Here is a 23460-nt window from a genome sequence, read left to right on the forward strand (position 1 = left end):
TCTTTAAGTTCACACGCTTCACACTTGAAAACTACGGTTGTAAAAAAGTTTTTCCTGTCCTAACTGCTTTAAGAACTGCCTTGAATTTGATAGTTCAGATGAAACTTGAACATCTATTTCGAGAATCTTTTCAGCGATTCAGGCTTTTGCTTATGCAAATTAAACTACGCTAAAATTCGGGGAGAATTTTTTCCAAATAATAGAACTTTGGATATTGAAAGACAATCATCTAAGAAACAAACATATGCAATAGAACTCATAGGTCACCGGTATTGAAAAAGAGTTATCTGCCCTTGAAAACGTCATTTTCCCCAAAGGAATGCGCAATAGAAGGGAAATATTTTTAAATAGTTTGAATATTTTGAATTTAAGATATTTAAAAATGTATTCAGTTTACTGTTTACAATCATGCGATAAATCAGTTAGACAATTAGGCAATACACAAGATACCATCATGCTAAGGAGAATCTCAGGGAACGTAATCTCTCCGAGGCTAATACGTTCCCTGAGATTCCGCCGCGCATGATGATACAACTCATACTTGGCATACAAGATGTAAATCGATCGGTATAACAAATGCCATCCTAACAATAACAGATGCGGTACATTTCACGTCATTATATGACGTCATAACATTATAATGGCGATGACAACAAAAATGACAATCAAAATATTAAACATTTTTATGTTATACTTGTGTCTTACCAAAGTATGGGCAGATTCTGGTGAATTTTACATATCCAGTAAAAGAGCAAGTAGGTATTTAACATTATTATTTGACAAAATTATGTCTACTGGTACTGATGATAAACCCGGACAGATGATAAAGTCGAACACCTTGGAAATATTTGATTGCAATCGGTTATTTATAAAATTGAACACACCATCTAATAGTTTCCACTTACAACACCAACTGGTGTAAACAAAAACAAAATTGGTAAATATTCTGTATAAATAAATGACTTACATAAATTTGTATAAAAAATATTTATCCAAAATTACTGGGGAAGAGGGTGTTTTTTTTTTTTGCGCATGCTCACTGTCGAAACATGAAGACCTGACATTTGTTAACTTTTCATTACTTGATCAGGAATGACTGTTGCAGCTTTTTGGGAAAAGTTTCAATATAATAATACCAAGAAAATTTTGTAAATGACAAAGGGTTCGACTTTATCATCAGTCAGCGTTCATAAAGTCCCCTTTTTACATACCCCTTTCAGGCCCTCACTTCATGTGAGTTTGCTTAGGGTAAAATGGGGTAACTGGGACACTTAAAGAAACACTGCTGAGTAATATTTTAGAAAGACAAAATATAAACTGGATTTATTGATATTTCAGTATGCGCAACCTATATAATATATGACGAATATAAACTTTTACAAATACCTGATAACCTGTGATTAACTATAAATTAATTAAACATTGGTCAAGTGTCCCAAGTTACCCCACCCAGTTGGGGTAACTTGGGACATTTTAGTTGTATTAAAATTGTGTATATTAAGTCGCATTTATGACAAATGAAACCATTTGTGTCCACAGATCAAAACAGAAGTCTAAACTGAAAATATAGCTCAATATTAATTAATTACAATTTATGACTGTTTTATAAAACAAGGATGCATAAAGAAATCAATATGTCCAATTTTTGCCTAAATTATGTCATTATTTGTTTCAATATATCCTTATAATATAAATCGTTTAAGATAAAAAAATGTTAAAAGTGTAAATAACTATGTGTGAATTAAACATAAACTTGACATAATCCGTTATGTACTTATATATATGATTTTTACACTTGAAACTGATCAAAATTTTAAACAGTCTTAAGACATAGATTTTATCAAATATTAACGGGACAATTGAAATGTGTGTCTTTTTTTTTTCACAAAGAAATAAGGACATTAACTAGCTTTTTTGCATACAGGAAGACTCGGGGAGGAGGGGGTGAGATGTGAGGGGAATGAAAGCAGGGTTAAGGAGATCTAGAAGGACGCATGGGCATACGCTCTCGGAAACTATTGGCAACTGTACCTAAAATGTGTTGTCTGACCAATATTTGGCATAACGTCATCTTTTAAAGGAGTAATTAACAAAAAGAACTACCAAGTTGGCTTGACTGTCAGTTGGTTTCTACGCTTCACCTAGTATAAATACTACTTATTAATATAAGATTTGCCGACAGTTTCTTTAAACATGAAAGAAATATCAGTATTAGCCTATTAGACTATTCAAAATTCTAAACTCCCCAGATTTTACGCGGAATGAGTGGGAGGGGTTTACGGAACGATCTCCCTTAAATAAACTTATGTGACTAAACAGTTACTTGAATCATGTAAACTTGGTATCAGGTAGAAAACGTTCAGTAATTGCACCCAAGTTAAGCTAATATAGATTATGACCACGCCTGTGAACTAGTGGTATACTTACAAAATTTCAGAGTTTCATCATTACTAGACTTTCTTTCCTTTTTTCATTTCATTCGTGGAAAAAGATTAAAAGTTAACAATTTATAGTGGTTATGTCCAGTTATGTACAACATTTTATGCACTGTCCAGTGGAGCATATCCTCTTTTTCTTCCAGCATCCAGTTTGTTCAAAAAACAAAAACATGGAGAACTTTGTTCTTAACTACAGTGTCCCACTTGCCCTAATACATTTGGGTAAGTGGGACACTTTTGAAAAGGAACGTTCAAAATAAAGTATGTTGTAATTTCTCAAAAACAAATCCCATTGTATGAAAAAGTAATGTGATACCTACAGTTTTGCCACTCTTCCCATAACTGAAGGTATCAACACATACCAATATAAATATTTTAGACTTGCCATATTTCACAAACAAGCACCTGTTTTATAACGTCGTTGTCTGACGTCAACGCAACGGTTCAAGACAGGCCACTTTATTATTTAAAATGAAAGTCATTAAGACCAAATTATTATACTTTTCGATAGAATTTTAAAAAGATAATGCCCTGTCCTTGATTTGCAATGATACATAATACGCTTCAATATTTCAAACAAGTTTAATGCGATGTTACATATATACAAGAACCAGCTTCATGCGTCAAAATTATCATGACGTCACATTTATGGTCAAGCCGTATCGAAATTAAATATCTTTAAGATCTTATTGATATACCGACCACATATAAGCAAATACATCTATAAAGTCAGACGACTATTTCAACTGTGCGTTTCACTAGACAGGAACATAACGAGAATATTTTAATGCACCATCTGAAAAAAAATAGACATAATTATTTACAGCGTGTAATTTTATGTTTTCTTATTTTTATTTAATAAGTAATACTCTCAACATATGTCAAAGACAATCGATTCTTAAAATATTTTCCAATCCATCGGTAGAAAAAGTTTTGTCAAAATAGGCTTTAACACTGAATGTTCTTTTCAACATATGAACTTATTTAGGGAATGTAACCAATATTTACCCCAATTTACTGAAAAGTGTAAAGTGTCCCAGTTTCCCCATTGTCCCAGTTACCCCATTTTACCCTACTAAATATAAATTTGAATTATGTAAAGTTTTCAGCAAAGGTTAAGCTTTATTTTGATACCGACCATTGATTTCAATGTGCAGAAATAAAAAAGTTACAGGTAAAAAAACTCATTTTCTGTTCGGGTTTATCATCAGTACCAGTACAGTTAAGATTTTTCAGTAAAGTAGAATCTAAGTTGTTAGGCCCTACAGCACTGTACTGTACTAGTAGTAGTAGTACTACTACATTTTACATTCGTTGCAATGGAGATCAATAAGTTAACTGAAATAGATTTTATTTTGGGCGACCAATATATCTGGGTCGTTGAATATTCTACCTTCAATATGCTGCTGAAGTAACAGTATATTTAACTATTGTAAACCACTTTTACCTACATTAGAATCTAGACTAACTATTTTGACTACATTTGGTCCACAGGCACGGGTCCAGTGTTTATTTATTTATTTTTGTTTAATATAAAAATCCTTTTTTTTCACACAATTAACCTTTTTTATGTTAGTCAAATGAAAAAAAAATCGATGACAAAAAATCCGGTCACAGTATCATATACATTGAAAAGGTGAACTATGCGAGCGTAACATCGAAACATTTAAAGCCTTCCATAAATACTAAACTGACCCCACAAATTGCTTTGAAAAACACAGTACAAGTCTCTACGAGCGAAATATTTCAGTTATCCCCGGTGATTTCATTCCGGATAGTGGACGTGTTCCTGGTTTTTATCACTTCGTTTGGCAGCTGAAATCGTCGGGGATATTTGAAATATTTCGCTCCTAGGGACTTGTACTGTGTATTTCAAAGCAATTTATGGGATCAGTTTAGTATTTATCGAAGGCTTTAAATGTTTCGAAGATGCAATCATGCAGGTAGCGGCTGCAAGTGTATGAACTTCGATTTTGAAATGTTCCAAAAGTTTGCCGAGTATAGCTTCCCATAGCGTTACGCTCGCATAGTTCACCTTTTCCATGTATATGATATTGTGACCGGATTTTTTGTCACCGATTTTTTTTTCATTTGACTAACATATATAAAGTATATTTGTGTGAAAAAATTCATATCAAACAAAAAAATATACACTGGACCCGTGCCTGTGATTTGGCCTACACTGTTTCAGAGTCTTAGTTTTTAGATTGCTTTTAAATTCAAAATTTTACTGTTGCAAAATTTTGGGGTGTTTTTGCACAACTTTTTAAGAAAGAACAAAATTCTCTATAATGTTTGTTTCAGGCAGCCACCCTTGTCAATATGAAGAAAACAAGTGTAAACATGGTTTTTGCAAAGAGACAGAGAAAATCAATGGGAAAAACTACTTATGCGCATGTCCACCAAAACGAACCGGCCTGTTGTGCGAGAAATGTGAGTTAAACTAAAAATCATTAACAGAAACAACCTCTTCCACAAACAAAAAGAAGCTTTACCAAAATACAAAACTAAAAGGGAGCAATCAACCTATCACTAAAGGGGATTAATATCCACACACGCCCTTTTAATACAGAAACAGTAAAATGTTGAGATAACCTTTGACCTTCAAATTGTACATTGACCTTACATGTGGTGACCTTGGCAGTGCAGATTGCATATGTCGCTTTGACAAGGCTAACCAAGGTTAAGAAGATATTGAGCACACACAATTAAGCTACATTTATTTGATTTTTTATCTCTAGGCGTAATCTTGACCTTGTGTGATGCCGTCAATTCTGGGATGTCGGGTGTATATAGAACGAACGAACGTTTCTGTGCAATTTTATTATTTCTATTTTATCCACAATAGTTCAAATTAACAGAAGGTATAAATTTATAACAAAATAAGTAGTCAGCTTTTGAACACCGGTTATCCAGTTAATATAATTAGATAAGAAATTTAGTGTCACTTTCAACGTCGGTTAACCGGACTAACAAAAAATTAAACATTAAAGTAAAACACGCTTGTCTGTGGATGTCCACTAACTAACTGTCTTTTTTACCTGGATGCTGCATTATTTCTTATCTTTTCAATTTAGGATCTTCAACCAATGAAATCACAGATTAATATCTTGACAATCAGTATATTCGAATTATGCAAATTATTCTTATACAGTCTTCTTTAGATCTTATCACATTTATGATAGCGATCGAAGGAAGTGGCAAACAATGGAACAAAGACCTTGTTAGAAATTATCTACACTTCGCACTCTTGCATTGCATAACAAATAATCAGCTTAATTATCTACAAATATTACAGAACCTAGCAACTTAAAAGTTTACAGCAGGACACTTGGACTTAATGACCTATGCACTATTAATGTCGTTTGGGTGATGTTAAGAGTTGATGCGAGGTCACAAAGTTGAGCTATTTGTTTCGGAAGTCTGTAGATCAAATAACAAGGTTACTGTGACCTTAAAACTGAAAATGATTTCCAAAGGCTTTGATCTTTGACCGTCTGTAGTAATCAATCCCGGACCTATCTGTTCTTGTATCATTAGGTCAAAGGTCAAGGTTACATCATTCTACAGTGGTCATCATTAATAATAGGACAAATATGTTTTACAATTTGCTGTTGTTGCTGTCTAACTAACTTTAAACCTTCTTACAGCTATGCCTGACTGTCTGAAATGTGAACCAATGGCAAGAAAGGAGTGTACAGGATTTAATGATGGCACGGCAATTTGCATTTGTCTGCAATACAAGAATGAGAAATACGATTCGCCGTCAATCTGCTTCTTCAAGAGAAGAAAACCATGTATGTGATTACTGGTTATGATTGTTACAGCTACTGGCCCAGATATCTGGGTAAAATGCGGAATTTGCTCATTTTTCAGTGCCAGATACCTGAGTAAAATGCGAAAACTGGTCGTTTCTCACGTTACCAGATACATATGTACCTACTGGCCAGAATGCAAAATTGGTCATTTCCCATGTGTTCCTGGTCAGAATGCGAAAACTGGTCAGTTCTCATGGTACCAAATACCTGGTTGAAATGCGAGATCTGGTCATTTCTCATAAGCAATTATTTGCGATTACTTTGTCATGTTTCATGTCTGCCACGTGTGCAATTTTGTTCTCTTGACAATAATTTGGGCTATAAATAAAATAGACAGAAATGACAAAAAAAATCCAAAAAATATTGCTATCTCCAGTATCATTAGTTTCGTTAATTTTAAATAGCAAACTTTGATGAAATATTTAGAAAATCATGAATCAACATCAGTTGGGTATTATAAGTGATAAGTATGATGAATAATCAAGTAAAGATATGAAAAAAAATCTTTTATTTTGAACCATACTTTTATTGTGATACGAACGCAGATGAAAACAGAATTTGAGCCGTGCAATGAGAAAACCAACATAGTGGGTTTGCGACCAGCATGGATCCAGACCAGCCTGCGCATCCGCGCTGTCTGGTCAGGATCCATGCTGTTCGCTAACGCCTTCTCTAATTGTATATAGGTTTTGAAAGCGAACAGCATGGATCCTGACCAGACTGCGCGGATGCGCAGGCTGGTCTGGATCCATGCTGGTCGCAAACCCACTATGTTGGTTTTCTCATGGCATGGCTCATTTTACAGATTACTGCGCTGAACTCTTTTTTTGAACAACAAAATTGATCTTTCGAACAAGTATACCGTTATCCACTGGAGCTGCTGTCCATTTAAAATAATATGTACAATAAAAGCTTCTTAAAATACTGTTATGCATTGTCAGTTTTAAATTATTTGACATGTCTGGATGCAAATATTTTGCATAAGGTCACACTATCAGCACAGTGCTTTGTTTTGAAATATTAATATATACATTTTTGACTATTTATTTGTTTTATAATGTAAGAAGATGATTAAATATTGAACTACGAAGTATCATATATGGCTATATAATAAAACTTCGTTCACGAAAAGTGGTCTCCACAAAGGTAGGTTACCGAAACAAAATTTACATTGATTTTCGGGAATCATTTCCTTCAGGATTTCCTAAACAATTTACAGGGAGACAAAGAGATTGTAAACGGGGGCATCATGATTGTACCCCCGGTCAGGAATGTGTGAATTATGCTCAAGACGAAAACAAGATGGCTATGGTGTGCCAGTGTCCTGTAGGAAACACACGCGGAGCTAACAATTGTGAAGAAGGTCACAGTAAAATATCATTCTTTTATCATAAGCTTAGCATATTTATGATTAATATATGACGGCTAATTTCTGCCATTTTGTAACATAACATTTTCTATTATTTATTGAGGGTGTTAGGCGTTGAAGGGAGCAACATTAGCTGCACTAACGTTTGACACAACATCATTTACTTTTAATGGGAAACAGTAAAATTGATAAAAAATTAAAAAGGTATTACTAAACATATATTTGTGATTGTGTAAAGGAAATGCATTTCGTTTTATTTTTCTTTTGGGTTGCTTTAATGTTATCGAAGAGTTTGGTAAAGTTCCAGCCCACCCTTTGAAATTGCTCCTACCTTATTGACTGATATTCGTTCAAGTATAAACGCATGTATTCCGATTTCCAGTGATTTGAATGCAGGATTTTGCCTTATATAGTGTAAATATTTAATAATGATTTATTATAAGGCCTAAAAAATTCTTTGTTTCCGGTAACATGCTAAAAAAAATAGGGTAGGTAGGTCGGAAATTTAAAAAAAAAATTGGATTTTTTTTTATTAAGGGAGACTTTTCGGAAATTATTTTTGTGTCAAAAAATGAATACAAATCAGGGGATTATGCCTTTAAAGCATCACTAAGTTGATTTCTAACATCACTGACCATGTTTAAAGCATAAAAAGTGCAGTTTTGCAATTTTTTGTTAAAAAGTTGAAAAAAATATTCTTCAAGGCCATAAAAGCATTTAGGGTCGGACCAAAAATTTAGGGTAGGTCGGGATACCGGAAACGAACAATTTTTTTACGCCTAATCATGTGTATTGTTAAAGATTACGAGACCGACATACCGGGTGATGCGTTCTCCTGTGTTGACACAAACCAGTATGGACCAATATGCATGTGCAAAAAGTATGGTCGACAAGGAAACGAGTACGGATTCTGCAAACCAGAGCTGGTTCAACCAAAACTTATAGAACCTTTGAGCGGTGAGACTAAAATATATATTTGTATATTCAGTTTTGTCTTCTAGAACCGTCCTTGTAAGTTTATTTTCTGGAGTTCGGGTTTACACGCTACCAAAGTTACAAGTGTACTAAATTCTGACAATCATAGAATATGTATTGTATTCCTGATCAAATCACAAAAGATGTTCATGCGCTACAATATTTAGTTCCGTTTATGAACATCGCGGATGAATTCTCAATGATCAAGCTGTTATAATATCGCCAGCCTCCATTCACATTAGTCAATTAGATTATACATGATCTATCACTGAGGTATGCCATCCCATGGTGACATCAATTCTTTCCGGCTTGTCATATCATAGGAACCTGAAATTCTATCAATGATCAAGACAATACAAGTCTATATTAAAAGACCCCCCCCCCACCACCACTAAAATTCAAGACAATACAAGTCTATATAAAAAGACCCCCCCCCCCCCACAACAGACACACTTTAAGGACATGTAGGGGGTCTTTTATATAGACTTGTATTGTCTTGATTATTAATAGAATTTCAGGTCCCTTTGATCACTTCATGTGAGGTCACGTAGAGCTCATCTTAGATTTGAGGCACATTTGTATTTGTTTCTCATATATTTTAAATAGTCTGGCATTTATTGTGTGACAAATAGAGCAGACGTATATTATTGATAGCGCAATTTGTAAGTGTGACATCTATAAAGTAAAGGTTGTGAATGTTAATATTTCACTGTGAAGTTTAGTTTTTGTATTACATGGGTGACATGATATTTTTGATTGATAAAATGTAAATTCAGTTATTTTCTGCTTTATCCTAGCTGTTAATGGTACACAACAGTTGCCATAAAACGGAGAATAAATCTACAAATCTACCAAAGCCTTTCCCACCGAACACCCGAAGGCTTTGATTCTTCTATTCTCATGCTAGTAATATAAGTAAGGACAATAGCATACCTTGCGTGTGATATTTGCAGATGATGGGCCGTGCTCTTTCAGCAGTAACAAATGCCGTCACGGCACGTGCTTCCGGACAGACAAGGACAAGTTCATCTGTGAATGCCATGGCTCATACCATGGCAAATATTGTCATTTCAGTAAGTTATTTATACATGTATTCAACTTGTAGATGAAAACATTATAATGCTGGCGAAAAAGAACCTCCCAGTTTTACAGGATTTCCTGACTTACGCTCGCCACATCATGCATCATATCAGTATGGCGATATCGTTAAGGTCCTTATATATATGTACAAAATAGTTTAAACGCAATTTTAAAAAGTACACTCACAAACAGATCAAATTACATGTTAACTGAACTTTAAACAAATTATCACTAAGTCCAAACGTTTTCAAATTGTAATTGACCATTACATTGTCTGACCTGCACATATAAGTTTCTAATTACAGAAACACCGTATTGTTCAGAATGTATAAAGAACCAGAGAGTTGAGTGTCTCGGGTTGGAAGATGGTACCGCAGTATGCATTTGCTTGGAGTATTATAAAACAGACAAATATGCAGCACCATCACTCTGCTTTTTTCTAAAAGCTAAGCCATGTAAGCTTATTTTTGAACTTGTGTATATATATATATATATATATAGTAGAGAGAATTAATTAATACGAACTAAATCACCACCACAATATACCAGACCAATTACGGCAAAGCGCCTAGCAGTACAAACGAACACGCACATGCCACAGCAAGTCCACTAACCCAATAAGATTAGTTTCGATACTGCTTTATATACGAGCCCGAATTGTACTACACATTCGTACTGGTTCAATATTTGCATATATATACTCAAATCTCTGTTTTCATGTCTCACAAATCAGTAGTGACTTTTTAGTCTTTATAACTGATTGGGACCAGAGAAGCTATATTTTCTCTCTCTGAAAGTTAACTGGATCTCGAGGATACATTGAATATATATAGATAATTTGCGTTAAGGGATATAATTATATTCAGAACAGTTGACTATATATATATATATTAGTAGAGAGAGAAAGAGTTTAAGAATGCCAACGCTGTATTTAAAACTGCAACTATCATCGGCATCGGTATTGAAATTATTTCATTTCGCTAAAAAAAAAAAAAAAAAAAAAAATAGAACAAAATTTTATACAGTCTTTTTTAACCCTTACCTTCCTAAATTTCTATTATGAACTTGTCCATCTTTCAATTTTGACAGTACCATTAACTGTTAAAAGGGCAGCATACCAAAAGGTGATTGACTAACTGAATGGCGAACAGTGCAGATCATGATCAGCCTGCACGGACGCGCATGCTGATCTTTGTCTGCACTGGTCGAAAAGACAGAATCACTTGCCTCCAGCAGGCTCAAGGTTAAGTAAAAAGAAAAATTAATTGCAGTAAGGAATTATGCATACTGACGTATTCTCCACAACAAATATAGGAGTTTTTATCTAGGCGTATATATGTATGAAGAATATTCATCAGTGACTTTTAGAATACTGAAATTTTGAGCAAATGTAGACGTTAACATTCTTTACACGTATGTGAAACATAATTCTTCTGTTCAGAACCGTGCACAACTGTTAGGGAGCCACAGTGGTCAAGTGGACTAATTTCTGCCTATTGTGATTGGCTATGGTAATACGAGACAAAATCCTTGGCAATACTTCTACAACATTTACAGAATGGTAAAGCATTGCATGACTGGAAATACCGAACAGTGCCAATTTACTGTGATCGTGAACGCATTTTTTTTTAATTTTTAACGATTGCGATAATCATCAAAATAGATATAACATTAAAGTTCACTTTGTATAAAATTGCAGATCGAAAGGACATATGTAGACATAACAAAAATAAGTGCGATCCAGGACAGGAGTGCGTGAATTATGCTCAAGATGATAATAAGATGCAAGTTGTCTGTCAATGTCCGGTTGGAAGGACTCGGGGAATGGACTGTATAGAAGGTTGAACAACAACAGGGAGTATTGTATTGCCTGTGTTTACGTTGGCAAAGAGTAAACAGAAAGAACACTGGCTGCTACATCGCAGGTGTAGTCAGGTCATAACTGAAAAACTTAAATAGATAGTGTGTAAGATAAAATCCTTAAATGGTTTGCAGGTGACCGGAAGCTCTTGCTTGCTTCGCTCTTGCATCGTATGAATTACCTTGGTCCATAAAAGCATAATGCATAAATGGATTTCTTTTTATATAGAAAATTAGTTTGCTTACATTATGTTCGTCCAGCAGTACACCGAAATCTTATTTGTTTCCGGGCTCTTTTAAGCTTTCACATTCTCAACATATGGCCCCGATTTCACGAAAAAACTTAAGTAATTACTTAGTTAAGTCTGTTATTTTAAAATCATGCTATTGCTTAAGCTACTGATATTTAATGTTGATTTTTTTCTTACCAATGTATATATAATTAAATTAAACTATGGTTAGTAGTATCTGTCTGCAGTACTTATTTCAGTCACGCAAATATGATATTTCTATTTAAGCACAATATAACGAACTTAAGTATTTGCTTAAGTATATTTTTTATTTTTATACTTCATTTTCTGTAAAATTCAGAATTGTTGTGTTTTGATATGTAAAAAGAGTCATGTACGGGTCTGATCTTCAAACATAAACCAACTTATGACATAGTCATAAAGCATGGTACAAAGGCATCACATGTTTAAATAACGTGCAACGTCCGTGTCCATGAAAATCGAACCTACTAGGGTTAAAATCGGTTCATTACAATTCATAAATTAAGTTCATAATGATTATTTTTAATTTCAGATTACAAATCCATGAAAATTACAAACGTAAAGCCGGACTGTCTGTATTCAGAAAAGTTCGGACCTTTCTGTGTATGTTATAAATACGGCAAGACGGGGAAACGGCCCGGCTTCTGTAAACCAGAAATAACAGTACATGGCGCCGTGGTTAAACCGAAAGGATCTGGTATATTGATATCAATATTTTGCTCCTTACCAATATTGTTATATATATATTTTGCTCATTACCAATATTGTTCTTCTGTTATTTTTCAGTTTGACAGTAGCCTTTTTAAAATATTTTTATAATATTAGATCATGTATATGTGGAAAATGTGTCTTATCAGTATATTTCAGTTATTAAAAATATATGTATGTTTATATGAAAATTTATTATTTTATTACTTGAAAATTCCCCTTATCTCATTGATCTTTAACTGTTCTCAAAGAGGCCAATAGAAAGTGATAATCGCCGAATAAAGTGATATTCTTGTAAACAAACTTGTTTTCCATATACATAATATACATCATCTCTTAGTACACAAGTCTAGGGACATGACTAATGTGTTATTCACCTCGGACTATCGGGCTCGGTGAATAACACATTTGTCAAGTTTGTAAACTTGTATATTCTCCTCCACATCTTATAACAACTGTTTATTTATTTTCTTTATTTTAAGGAGGTCCATGTGCTATCAACGAGAACAAATGCCGTCGAGGTGTTTGCATAGAAACTGAACAGTACAAGGGCGGGAATTTCATCTGCGCATGTCCTAATTCTTATACAGGGAGACTCTGTCACCATGGTAATAGCATTCTCGAAAATACTAGTACGATGTCAAAATTATTATAGAAGTGATTTTGTTTGAATCTGCACTGTATTTTGTTAAACATTTGAGGGGCTTATTTATTTCCAGGGTGGCAATAGCAGGTCGTTGTGCATTCAGAGACTGTAACATTCAGAGCACAGTCAAACCTGTTTAAGAATCCACCTGTTTTAAGCAAACACCTGTGTTATTAGACCATTAATTTTAGTTCCCTTTATAGTGCATTTCATATATACTGAACCTGTATTTAACCTGTATTAAAAGACCACCTGTCGTATGAGACGACATTTTGCTCTCCCTCACGTGTTCTCTTTAAACAGGTTTCACTAAGAGCCATATACTTTCAGTTTTTGGAGACGACTTCGCTGGAGACTTTATGATAAAAGTTCGTTAGTAGTGGAATATTTGTCCGTTACTGCAGTGTCCACAGTAATGATCAATTCTCTATCAAATGCCATAGAATATAAAGTATTCTTTAAGTATCACTGCAGCTTTTACTTTAGAGATCCCTGCTTTCCTGTTTTGTTGTACGCGGGACATACAATTGTTTACAACTGCAGTGTCTATGGTCGTTCCTTTTTCAATTAAGATAGAATAATACAGTATTATTTGAATACTACAGTACTTTCAGATGGGATAGAATGCGAAGTGTTATTAAGGTATTGAAGAGAAAATGTTGTACTTTTCAGATATGATAGAATGTTGGAGATGTAAGAAAGAGGCAAGAAGGGATTGTATAGGGCTACCAGATGGAACTGCTGTATGTGTATGTCTCGAAATGAATCCAAATGAAAAAGGAAACCCGCCATTAATTTGCTACTTTAAAAAAAGCGCACCGTGTATGTTATTTAGCTTTTTTTCTTATTTCAATTGTAGATCTACATCAGCAAGCAATGATCAATTAGATTTACATGTAATACGAATTGCTTTTTCTGTGTGTGCATTTAAAGTTCAAAAAAGTCCATCCCATCTATGCACACCTAATAATATTTTTAACGTACTTCCCAGAATAAAGTGCCCTCCAAAAGTCTTAAGAAATTATAAGAAGTATACAATATCTTTGAAAAATTCTTGTCACGATTTTCAACACAGAGCAAGACTTCAACAGCATAAATGAATATTTAATACAAAATTAAATGAAATATATGACTATTAAAAGAATTTCAGGTTGTTGAATTGTTAAGTTAAATGTTAAGCTTGTTCAATTTTATGGTTAATTCCTAATTGTCTGCATGTTATCGGATTGCACTGCGTATTTTTTTTCAGACCTTATGTTTCATAAAAACATATTTTTATATTGGTAAAAACCTACTATATATGTAGATTTAAGCTTTCTGTATATTTTAAGCTTTTTACTTATTAACGTCCTTACAAACTGCACGGATATACACGATTCGAAAAACAAACGTCACGTGTACAGAAAATGATCGTGTAAATATGAGATACTATGTGCACAATATATGCAAAAGTGATAAAATTCCATAGATACATTCCAAGCACCGTAATTGTATAATTATTTTGCTGGCATTATGTCATTTTCTAGGGAGACAAAAGGATTGTAAAAATAATAAATACAAATGTGATCAAGGCCAAGAGTGCGTCAACTATGCTCAAAAGAACGACTATAGGCTGTATATGTGCCAATGTCCTGCTGGCAAAAAGCGCGGGAAAAGATGTCAAGAAGGTAGTATAGTCTATGTTGACAAAGTTGACTATTGCAAAATTCATTACATGAGACATTTTATTGTAGTTTTCGCCATTTTCATATATTATTAAGTAAACTATCTGAAAAAAAAAATGGTCGTTTCGATATGATGATACAGTGAGACACAATGCAGACCCATCGACTCCTATCGAATAATTGCTGGTCCTTATTACAGTGCCGGGTTTTGAACCGTGGTCTCTTCAATCCCTTTATCCGGAGTGAATTCTTTTCTACAATAATTCTAAAATAACTAATTTGAAAAAAAATTGTTTATAGATTATCAAGTTGACCGACCTGCCGGGAGATTCTTCTGTGTTGATACAATGCTGTATGGTCCAATTTGTTTGTGCGGCAAGTATGGTAGCTATCATTACAACAAGTACGGGTTCTGTGTTCCACAACTCAAGGAGTCAACTGGTTATAGACTTGTTCAAAATGCAAAAACAACGCTTCTCGCAACAGGTAAAGGATTTTTTTTACATTTTTACTTTGTCCCTTAATTTTTAATGATATATATCGTTATGTGTACAAAACGAGTTATCTAGCAAATTGGACGACTGCGCTTAAAAGGCTGAAACAGAGGATAGAAACATGAAACTAAAGATAACCTTCTTATTTTAAAAACTGTTTTCTAGTTTCTTGAATATTCAAAATAAAGTGTGAATTTCCGACATTAAAAAGAACTACATTTTAAAACAAGAGGGTCATGATGACCCTGAATCGCTCACCTGAATAATATGAGCCACATGTTTAAAATGGCAAACTGATGCTAAAATATTAGAAAGTAGGTCAGTAGGTCATATTCATTGTCACTGAGAGTCAGTTTTAAGGTTGGTGTGAAAAACTGTGCATGTCATCCAAATTTCAAGGCTGTATCTTAAAAAACAAGATATAAAACGTTGAGGAAACGTTATATTGACAGATATTGCTATGAAAGACCAAATATGTGGAAATTTATTAAACTCTTATCATGTACAAACGAAGAGACACTTAATAATCTAGCCTGTTTTATCAACTGTGCTTTGAAAGTAAGACGGAATACGTTAGAAAATTAAATATGTATTTCAAATTGTATATACCAAGATCATATTATTCATCTATACCTTCTATTGATGATACCTTAATTTTGTAATTGGTAAATGTTTATTTGTTTTTGTATAATAAGACATGTAATTGACACTTATAGTGATAACTATGTTTTAAATGCTTTGTAAATATGTTTAAATCCGATGACCTTGATTTAATATGTACATGTTGTAGTGATGAGGAGCTCATGGCTCAAATCTGAATAAAGATTTCTGTATTCTGTATACTATATTCTTAAAAAACAAGAAAGTAGGTCAGTAGATCAAGGTCACAGTCAAGTGACCCCTAATTACTTCGGGTCATCAGGTAATTATGATTAAGCACTCTAGGAAATATGATTTGATAATTTTTAAAGTATTTATTCCTATATAACTCATATAACAAGTGACCCCCAGGGCGGGGCCTCTTTTCACCCCAGGGGCATAATTTGAACAATCTTGTATGAGAGCCACCAAGCAATGCTACATACCCAATACCAAAGGCCTAGGCTTTGAACTTTCAGACAAGAAGATTTTTTCCCCTATAGATATGTCTATATAAAACTTGAAACCCCCCGGGGCAGGGCCTTTTTTCACCCCAGGGGCATAATTTGAACAATTTTGGTAGAGGACCACAAGGCAAGGCAACATACCATATATCAAAAGCCTAGGACCTGCAGTTTCAGACAAGAAGATTTTTAAAGTTTTTTCCTATATAAGTCTATGTAAAACTTGAGACCGCACCCCCACCCGGGGTAGGGCCTATTTTCACCCCAGGGTTATAATTTGAACAATTTTGGAAGAGGGCCATAAGGCAATGCTACATACCAAATATCAAAGGCCTAGGTCTTGTGGTTTTAGACAAGAAGATTTTTAAATTTTTTCCCTATATAAGTCTATGTAAAACTTGTGACCCCCGGGGCGGGGCCTCTTTACACCCTAGGGGCACAATTTGAACAATCTTTCTAGAGGAACATTAGATGATGTTACATGCCAAATATCAAGGCTCTACGCCTAGCGGTTTTGGACAAGAAGATTTTTAAAAATTTTTCATTTCGGTTGCCATGGCAACCAGAGTTCATGGATTTCAATTCTTTGAACAATTTTGAAAGGGGGCCACCCAAGGATAATTTCTGTGAAGTGTGGTTTAATTCTGCCCAGTGGTTTTCAAGAAGATTTTTTTTTGTTAGAACGACGCATGTTGCACGACGGACGACTGACGACGGACGACGGACATTGAGCGGACACAAAAGCTAACCATGAGCCTTTGGCTCAGGTGAGCTAAAAATACAGCCTCTATCGCATACACAAGGTTTTTCTTTGATTTGACCTAGTGACCTAGTTTTTGACCCCAGATGACCCATTTTCGAACTTGGCCTAGATTTTATCAAGATAATCATTCTGACCAAAATTCATGAAGATCAATTGAAAAATACAGCCTCTGTTGCATACACAAAATTTTTCTTTGTTTTGCCCTAGTGACCTAGTTTTTGACCCCAGATGACAAATTTTCGAACTTGGCCTAGATTTTATCAAGGTCATCATTCTGACTAAAATTCATGAAGTTCAATTGAAAAATACAGCCTCTATCGCATACACAAGGTTTTTCTTTGATTTGACCTAGTGACCTAGTTTTTGACCCCAGATGACCCATTTTCGAACTTGGCCTAGATTTCATCAAGGTTATCATTCTGACCAAATTTCATGAAAATCAGTTGAAAAGTACGCCTTTATCGCATACACAATCTAAATGTTGACAGACAGACTACAGACGCCGGACATCGAGCGATCACAAAAACTCACCTGAGCATTGCTTAGGTGAGCTTACAAGAACAAGAAAAATGAGTGCACTCTTCCAAGAAACTTCTTCAGCTTTTGGTGAAGTCTTTTGTAATGTTTGGAAACATTTCTCTGTGTTTAGATTCTCCATGTGATGGTAATCACAATATATGTAAAGAAGGTGTGTGTATGGAAGTGAAGGGCCAGGACAATACAAGATTTATATGCTCTTGTCCAGTCGGAAAAACAGGGAGGCTCTGCCACCATGGTAAATTATATTGTGTTTTGATCGTATATCACAACATTAAATTAACGTAAACCATGTAGAATTAATAAATTAAACGAAACTTACCTCGAAGTTGAAATTTAATTATCATTCTATTGCTACTGGACCACAGAATTTAATGAGATGAACATGTGATCTTATCAGGTGACTAGGCATACTTTCATAGTATATAAAATAAAATGCTGTCACTTATTCATAATAAGAGTGCGTAAATATGGGAAGGCATTAATAAAATAAAAGCAAATAAATTCAATGCCATGATTCGCCTCAGTACCTACTTACTGGATATTGCAATCATGTTTCCACCAATTTATTTGCCTCAGTACCTACTGTACTGATTAAAGCAAAATATTTTATTGTCATGATTCGTCTCGGTACCTACTGTACTGGATATTGCGTTTGTGTTTCCACTAATTTATTTGTTTCAGTACCTACTGTACACTTTAAATTATTTCATTGTCATGATTCGCATCATTAACTACAGTACTGGATATTGCGATTGTTTTTCAACAAAATCATTTGCCTCAGCACCTACTGTACTAAACATTGCGTTTGTGTTTCCACCAATTTATTTGCCTATGTGGTCCAGTGCAGTAGAATTAGCGTTAGATTTGATTTCATGATACTTTTAAGTGAGGTATACTATAGAGGTAATATGCTAGGAAATGTAATGTTCGCAAACACACATTTTCAAGCAGACAACTTGTAAGTAATGTTAAATTAAACACATTCCTTTACAAAACTCGTAAAGGATCACTAAAAGAATCGACTTTAAATGAGATCATGCTTGCTGATACGACTGTTATGTAAACGAGTTTTTTCAGATATGTACAAATGTTATAAGTGCCGGAAGTCCGCCCTAACAGACTGTATTGGGTTACCAGATGGCAGGAGTGTTTGTGTTTGTGTTGAGACCCCAAAAGCAATTATTGCTGAGGAACCTGCTATATGCTATTACGATAAAGCAAAGGAACGTAAGTATTCCTGTAAATAGAGGATAATTGTTGGTTTCGGTGTAATATCACGTTATAATTTCACCGAGTGGGCACCAAAAGTGATATTTTCACGAGTGGCGCAGCCACGAGTGAAAATAACAACTTTTGGTGTTCACGAGTGAAATTACCGTGATATTACATGGATACCAACAATTTTTCTGTTTATTTTATGTCTAAAACTCTACTTTTGTTGTGTTTATTTCAATAAAATGTCGAAATTTGCGGGAAATTTTATCAGGAAGCATCGCAAAGATGACGTCATTTTAACGGCGTCATCGTCATATTGTTTCCGGCTTTCAGTACGCTCGGTAAACTTTTTGACGTTAATCCGGGTATCAGATTTGATAATTTTCACTGAGTGGCCAGTGAGTTTATCAGGATATAATTCACCGTTATATTTCGATAAACCACCGAAAAACATAAAATAAAATCGGTTAATTTCGTGTGAATAAAATTTCGTGGTTTCAACCGGAACGATCTTTTCGTTTAGTCGTGACTTTGTGGGATTCAAATTTTAAAGGATATGTTTTATTGAACTTTCTTTGCCTTTCCCTCTGTGTGAACTTCCCGTCTGGTATCATCACCATACGTAAATGTGCAGTACAGTTTATTGCAATGAGTCTATAAAGGGTCTTTTGTACTGTGAGTATTCGCGTTGTTAATCCATTATTTGAAAAGTTAACATGATGTGTATGTTAGCTGTAATGTATATGTATTGTTTTGTGTTTTGTTACTTCATTTCTATTCATATTTTGTGCAGTGTTTCAGTATATCGCACATATTTGGATGGAATAAAGATATTATATTGAAATGAATTGCAACAATGGAATCGACCAAAATTTGATTTTACTTATATCTGAAATAAATGGCTTCAATCACTGTATCAAACACCGGATTATCCATGTTAATAATATCAACCAGGAAGCTTGATGTATTTTAAAGGCAGTAACAATGCGGGGCTGCATCTCTGGAGAAAGGCTCTTAACATATTTCATAGCAGTACAAAAAGAAATCTGCGACACGTGATACACAGTTTCTTCCCATGCTAAAACCAAATACTGTACGAAAACTGCTTTTCAAAAACTGACAAAAATGCTGCTTTAAAGAGAAGAGTTCAGAATAGTTGCATGTAGTGCAATTTTTACAAGAACTTGTATTTTGCAGACGAACAAAGGAGTTGCAACTGGGGTGGCCATGAATGTGACCGTAATCAAAAATGTGTCAAATATGATAGAATAACCTGCCAGTGTCCAGCTGGGAGAAAACGCGGGAAAAATTGTAACGAAGGTTAGTATATTAAGCAGTTTTATTGTAAATTACTGACAGTATGTAATTGTGAGAAAAGCAAACCAAATGACATAAAATGATATCTGTTCATGTAACTATTATTTGATCAATTCATGTTGGAATATTTCTTTTATCATTATATTTGTATTATTATTAATATGCAGTTAAAACCTAATAAAACAGTATTTTGGAAATGTTGTTAATTTTGCATAGTCAGATACTTTCAACTTATGTATGTAACCGTATGTATAATGGCCTCAACATAATTTATATAACATTATGCGTCATTACAGCTCGTTTAAATGGGTCAACCGTGTTGTTGTACTTATATAATAGACTGACCCGGATTATAGGTTAGACAGGACTACGATATGTATTGTATTTTGCCATCGAAATATTTCTTTCTTCCCCTTCCGTTTGGATCCGTCCATGTTTACAAACACGTTTGTTTATTTTATGGACTGTACTGTACATTTATTGATATACATTAGTACTTACCGTATCATTTATAAACTAAGCGATTTCAATTCTTTCAAGACTCAATCACGTGATAGGCTATAACGACAGCCCATATTTAATTTCTTAATTTCTTGAGACGAAACAAATATTTAAGCATTTTAGTCATGTAAAGAATCTGCTCAGTGTAAGGTCTTGTTTTATTTATATTATTTGTTATATATTTTCAGATTATAAAGATATTGAAGATACTTCATGTGTCGATACACAGAAGTATGGACCGATATGCGTATGTGAGAGATATGGCGGCGGTTTTAGCAAGTTTGGATTTTGCAAACCAAATCTTATCAAGAAAAAGGTGTTAGGAAGTGACACCTAATCAACAATGGTGAGTTTTATGAAACAATGGCAAGAAGAATGATAAATTTTGCTTTGTCGTACATAGTTATTGTAGAGGGAACTCAATCCAGGGGTCGGGGGTTCCAGCCCCACTGGGGTCACAACCATGACCTTTCATATGACACCAATACTGTTTTTTTTCCACGAAGTGGACTCGAGAATGGTTCCAATAAACTTGAAGGTTTCATCACAATCGAGCTAAATCAAATTAGTATAAAATAACAATGTATGGTTTAAAGCCAGTATTTTTTATCTCCAACAGAGGGCGTAAAGGAATGGATGAAAAGTTCCTTATCTGCATTGTGCGCGTAATCAACTCCTATAGTATACATGTTTTGGCGGATTTACCCAACACAATGAACAAGCCGAGGCATCTGTTTACATGAGTTGTTGTACACAACATATGGTCCTTTGATATTACATATGTTAGTTACTGAGTATCAAGTTTCTTTTATAGTACATTTTGCATTTTACGACTTTCAGGGATTACCAGGTATGATGTGAAGATAAACGTAAAGAAACAATTATAATTGATTAGACTATTTTCATTACAGTTACGACCATTTCATATTTTTATATATAATTATTTATTATATTAATACTTGGAGAAGACATATTGGTTTGATACGTCGCCTGTCCGTATCCTAACTATATCCGTTTTATATCTTTTAAACTTGGCAGAAATAGTCATCACTATTAGACTGTGTACCTACATGTACTATGTTGATTGAAAGCAAAGGTCATATGGAGTGATTACAGGTCATTATAGTCAGTTCTTCATGTCCACTCAGTATTGTTTAAACCTTGACTAGTTTTTGAATTACTTTAAACAAATGGTCCCAACAATGAAAAAGAGTATTATATGTGTATATAGGTAATATAAGTACTTGTTACTAAGTTTTAAAGACTTCTTTGAATGTACAGCAATAAAATCCTGATACCAGAAGATTTTCTCTTTTTTTTTTTTGTTGTTGTTGTCCTGGAGGTCAAGTGCCTTAAGTTCATTCAGTTTTTGAAATAAATTGTTTACTTTTTTCCAGAGTCATCGTCGAAACCTGGACCTGTCTGTCGTCAAGTGAAAAAAATGTTGGTTCATGAGTAACGGAAAAGACCTAGTATATGAAAAAAAGTTCAACAATATGAAGGAGGCATGTTTGGTTTGACCAATTACCGCATCGTTCTTGTTGCTGGAAGTATTCCCGACCTGGTCACGCGCTTGTCACGTGCAGGATTGTCTGCGATATTTGTGTCATAAACCAGGATGAAATGCATTAAATTGTAACATAACTTGAATAAAAATACTCTGTAATTGGATATGATGTAACTTTTACTGTTGGAGAGTTCAGTGCGACATGTGCAGTGATACGTTATATTATTGTTACACTGAACTATTTTTTTCACTTCAATGGATGGACATGAGGTGACGTAGTGAAATTGCTTTACCTCGTTCCATGCTTTACTGATATTCTACATCAAGTACCATCAATATTGAATCATGGTATAGGTAGTTTTCCTTTTATACATTATTGTTTTGTTTGAATAAAAGAACTTCAACGCCATCCTTGAAAACTTGTTTGTTTGTTGTATTCCGACAACGAATTTTAGCGATGGACTGATAGTTAGGTAAAAAAGTAGGTGTTTTTCTCCATTGTTTTCCTCATTCAATACAAACCTAATTAAAAATGGAAACACGGCACATGTTGGTAAATTTAGAACATCTTAAGTTTTATATGGCGTATTTCAGAGAACGAACATCCAATAGGAAATGCCAAGTTCGAAGAATGCAGCACCCTGAAATCAAAATCATATCACTGTGTACGCAAAGATGTATAAATAACAGACATGCACACACAAATACATTGACAAAGTAAAACACATAGCAATCTAGGACGAAACATACATATAATTTATCGTATCAACACCGCCATTGAACAGTCGGTGACAGAGCGCCATCTAGCGGAACGTCAAACATTACGCTTGACGACGCCACGTCTTTGCGTTCTAAGCGTTGACGGTAAACCGCTAAATATTTCATTTCGCACCTAGTTTTTCATCATATTTAAACAATAAATATCTATCTCTATCTCTATCTATAGGTAAGGGAGATCACTGCATAGAAGATTGAAGAAAAGAACTATTATTTTATTAGTCTGATTTTCTTTATTTCTAAACCATCAATTTGAAATATTTATACGGCATTATCGTTAATTGAACGCATTTAAATGCACAGAAACCCAAAATTTCTTTTATAAAACATTCACCAAAACGCACTATGTGCAATAAGATGCGCATATTGCCACTTTAATTGAGGAGCAATTGTGTAAGCGTCCCGGTAACTCA

The 23460-nt window shown here is 34.2% G+C and overlaps 1 protein-coding gene across 1 annotated transcript; it reads left to right on the forward strand.

The window, feature by feature from the left end:
• The first annotated feature begins 640 nt into the window (after positions 1-640).
• Positions 641-22434, forward strand: LOC123559787 (neurogenic locus notch homolog protein 3-like). The gene is made up of 18 exons (XM_045351887.2): positions 641-755; positions 4743-4871; positions 6089-6235; positions 7476-7625; positions 8427-8582; positions 9554-9673; positions 9986-10135; positions 11380-11520; positions 12345-12509; positions 13003-13128; positions 13839-13988; positions 14693-14833; positions 15131-15316; positions 17840-17965; positions 18808-18957; positions 20143-20265; positions 20952-21109; positions 22161-22434. Exons 1-17 carry the CDS (start codon positions 641-643, stop codon positions 21098-21100), a joined length of 2424 nt encoding a protein of 807 aa, XP_045207822.2. The 3' UTR covers positions 21101-21109; positions 22161-22434.
• The last annotated feature ends 1026 nt before the right edge of the window (positions 22435-23460 follow it).

This window comes from Mercenaria mercenaria, chromosome 10 (assembly GCF_021730395.1).
Source record: "Mercenaria mercenaria strain notata chromosome 10, MADL_Memer_1, whole genome shotgun sequence".
NCBI lineage: Eukaryota > Metazoa > Mollusca > Bivalvia > Venerida > Veneridae > Mercenaria > Mercenaria mercenaria.

Excerpts from the sequence above, each read along its gene's own strand:
- LOC123559787 (XM_045351887.2), top strand. The coding sequence starts at position 641 with ATGGCGATGACAACAAAAATGACAATCAAAATATTAAACATTTTTATG. Across the intron at positions 11,521-12,344 it reads GGGAATGGACTGTATAGAAG|ATTACAAATCCATGAAAATT; the intron begins GTTGAACAACAA and ends TTTTAATTTCAG. Across the intron at positions 13,129-13,838 it reads AGGGAGACTCTGTCACCATG|ATATGATAGAATGTTGGAGA; the intron begins GTAATAGCATTC and ends TGTACTTTTCAG.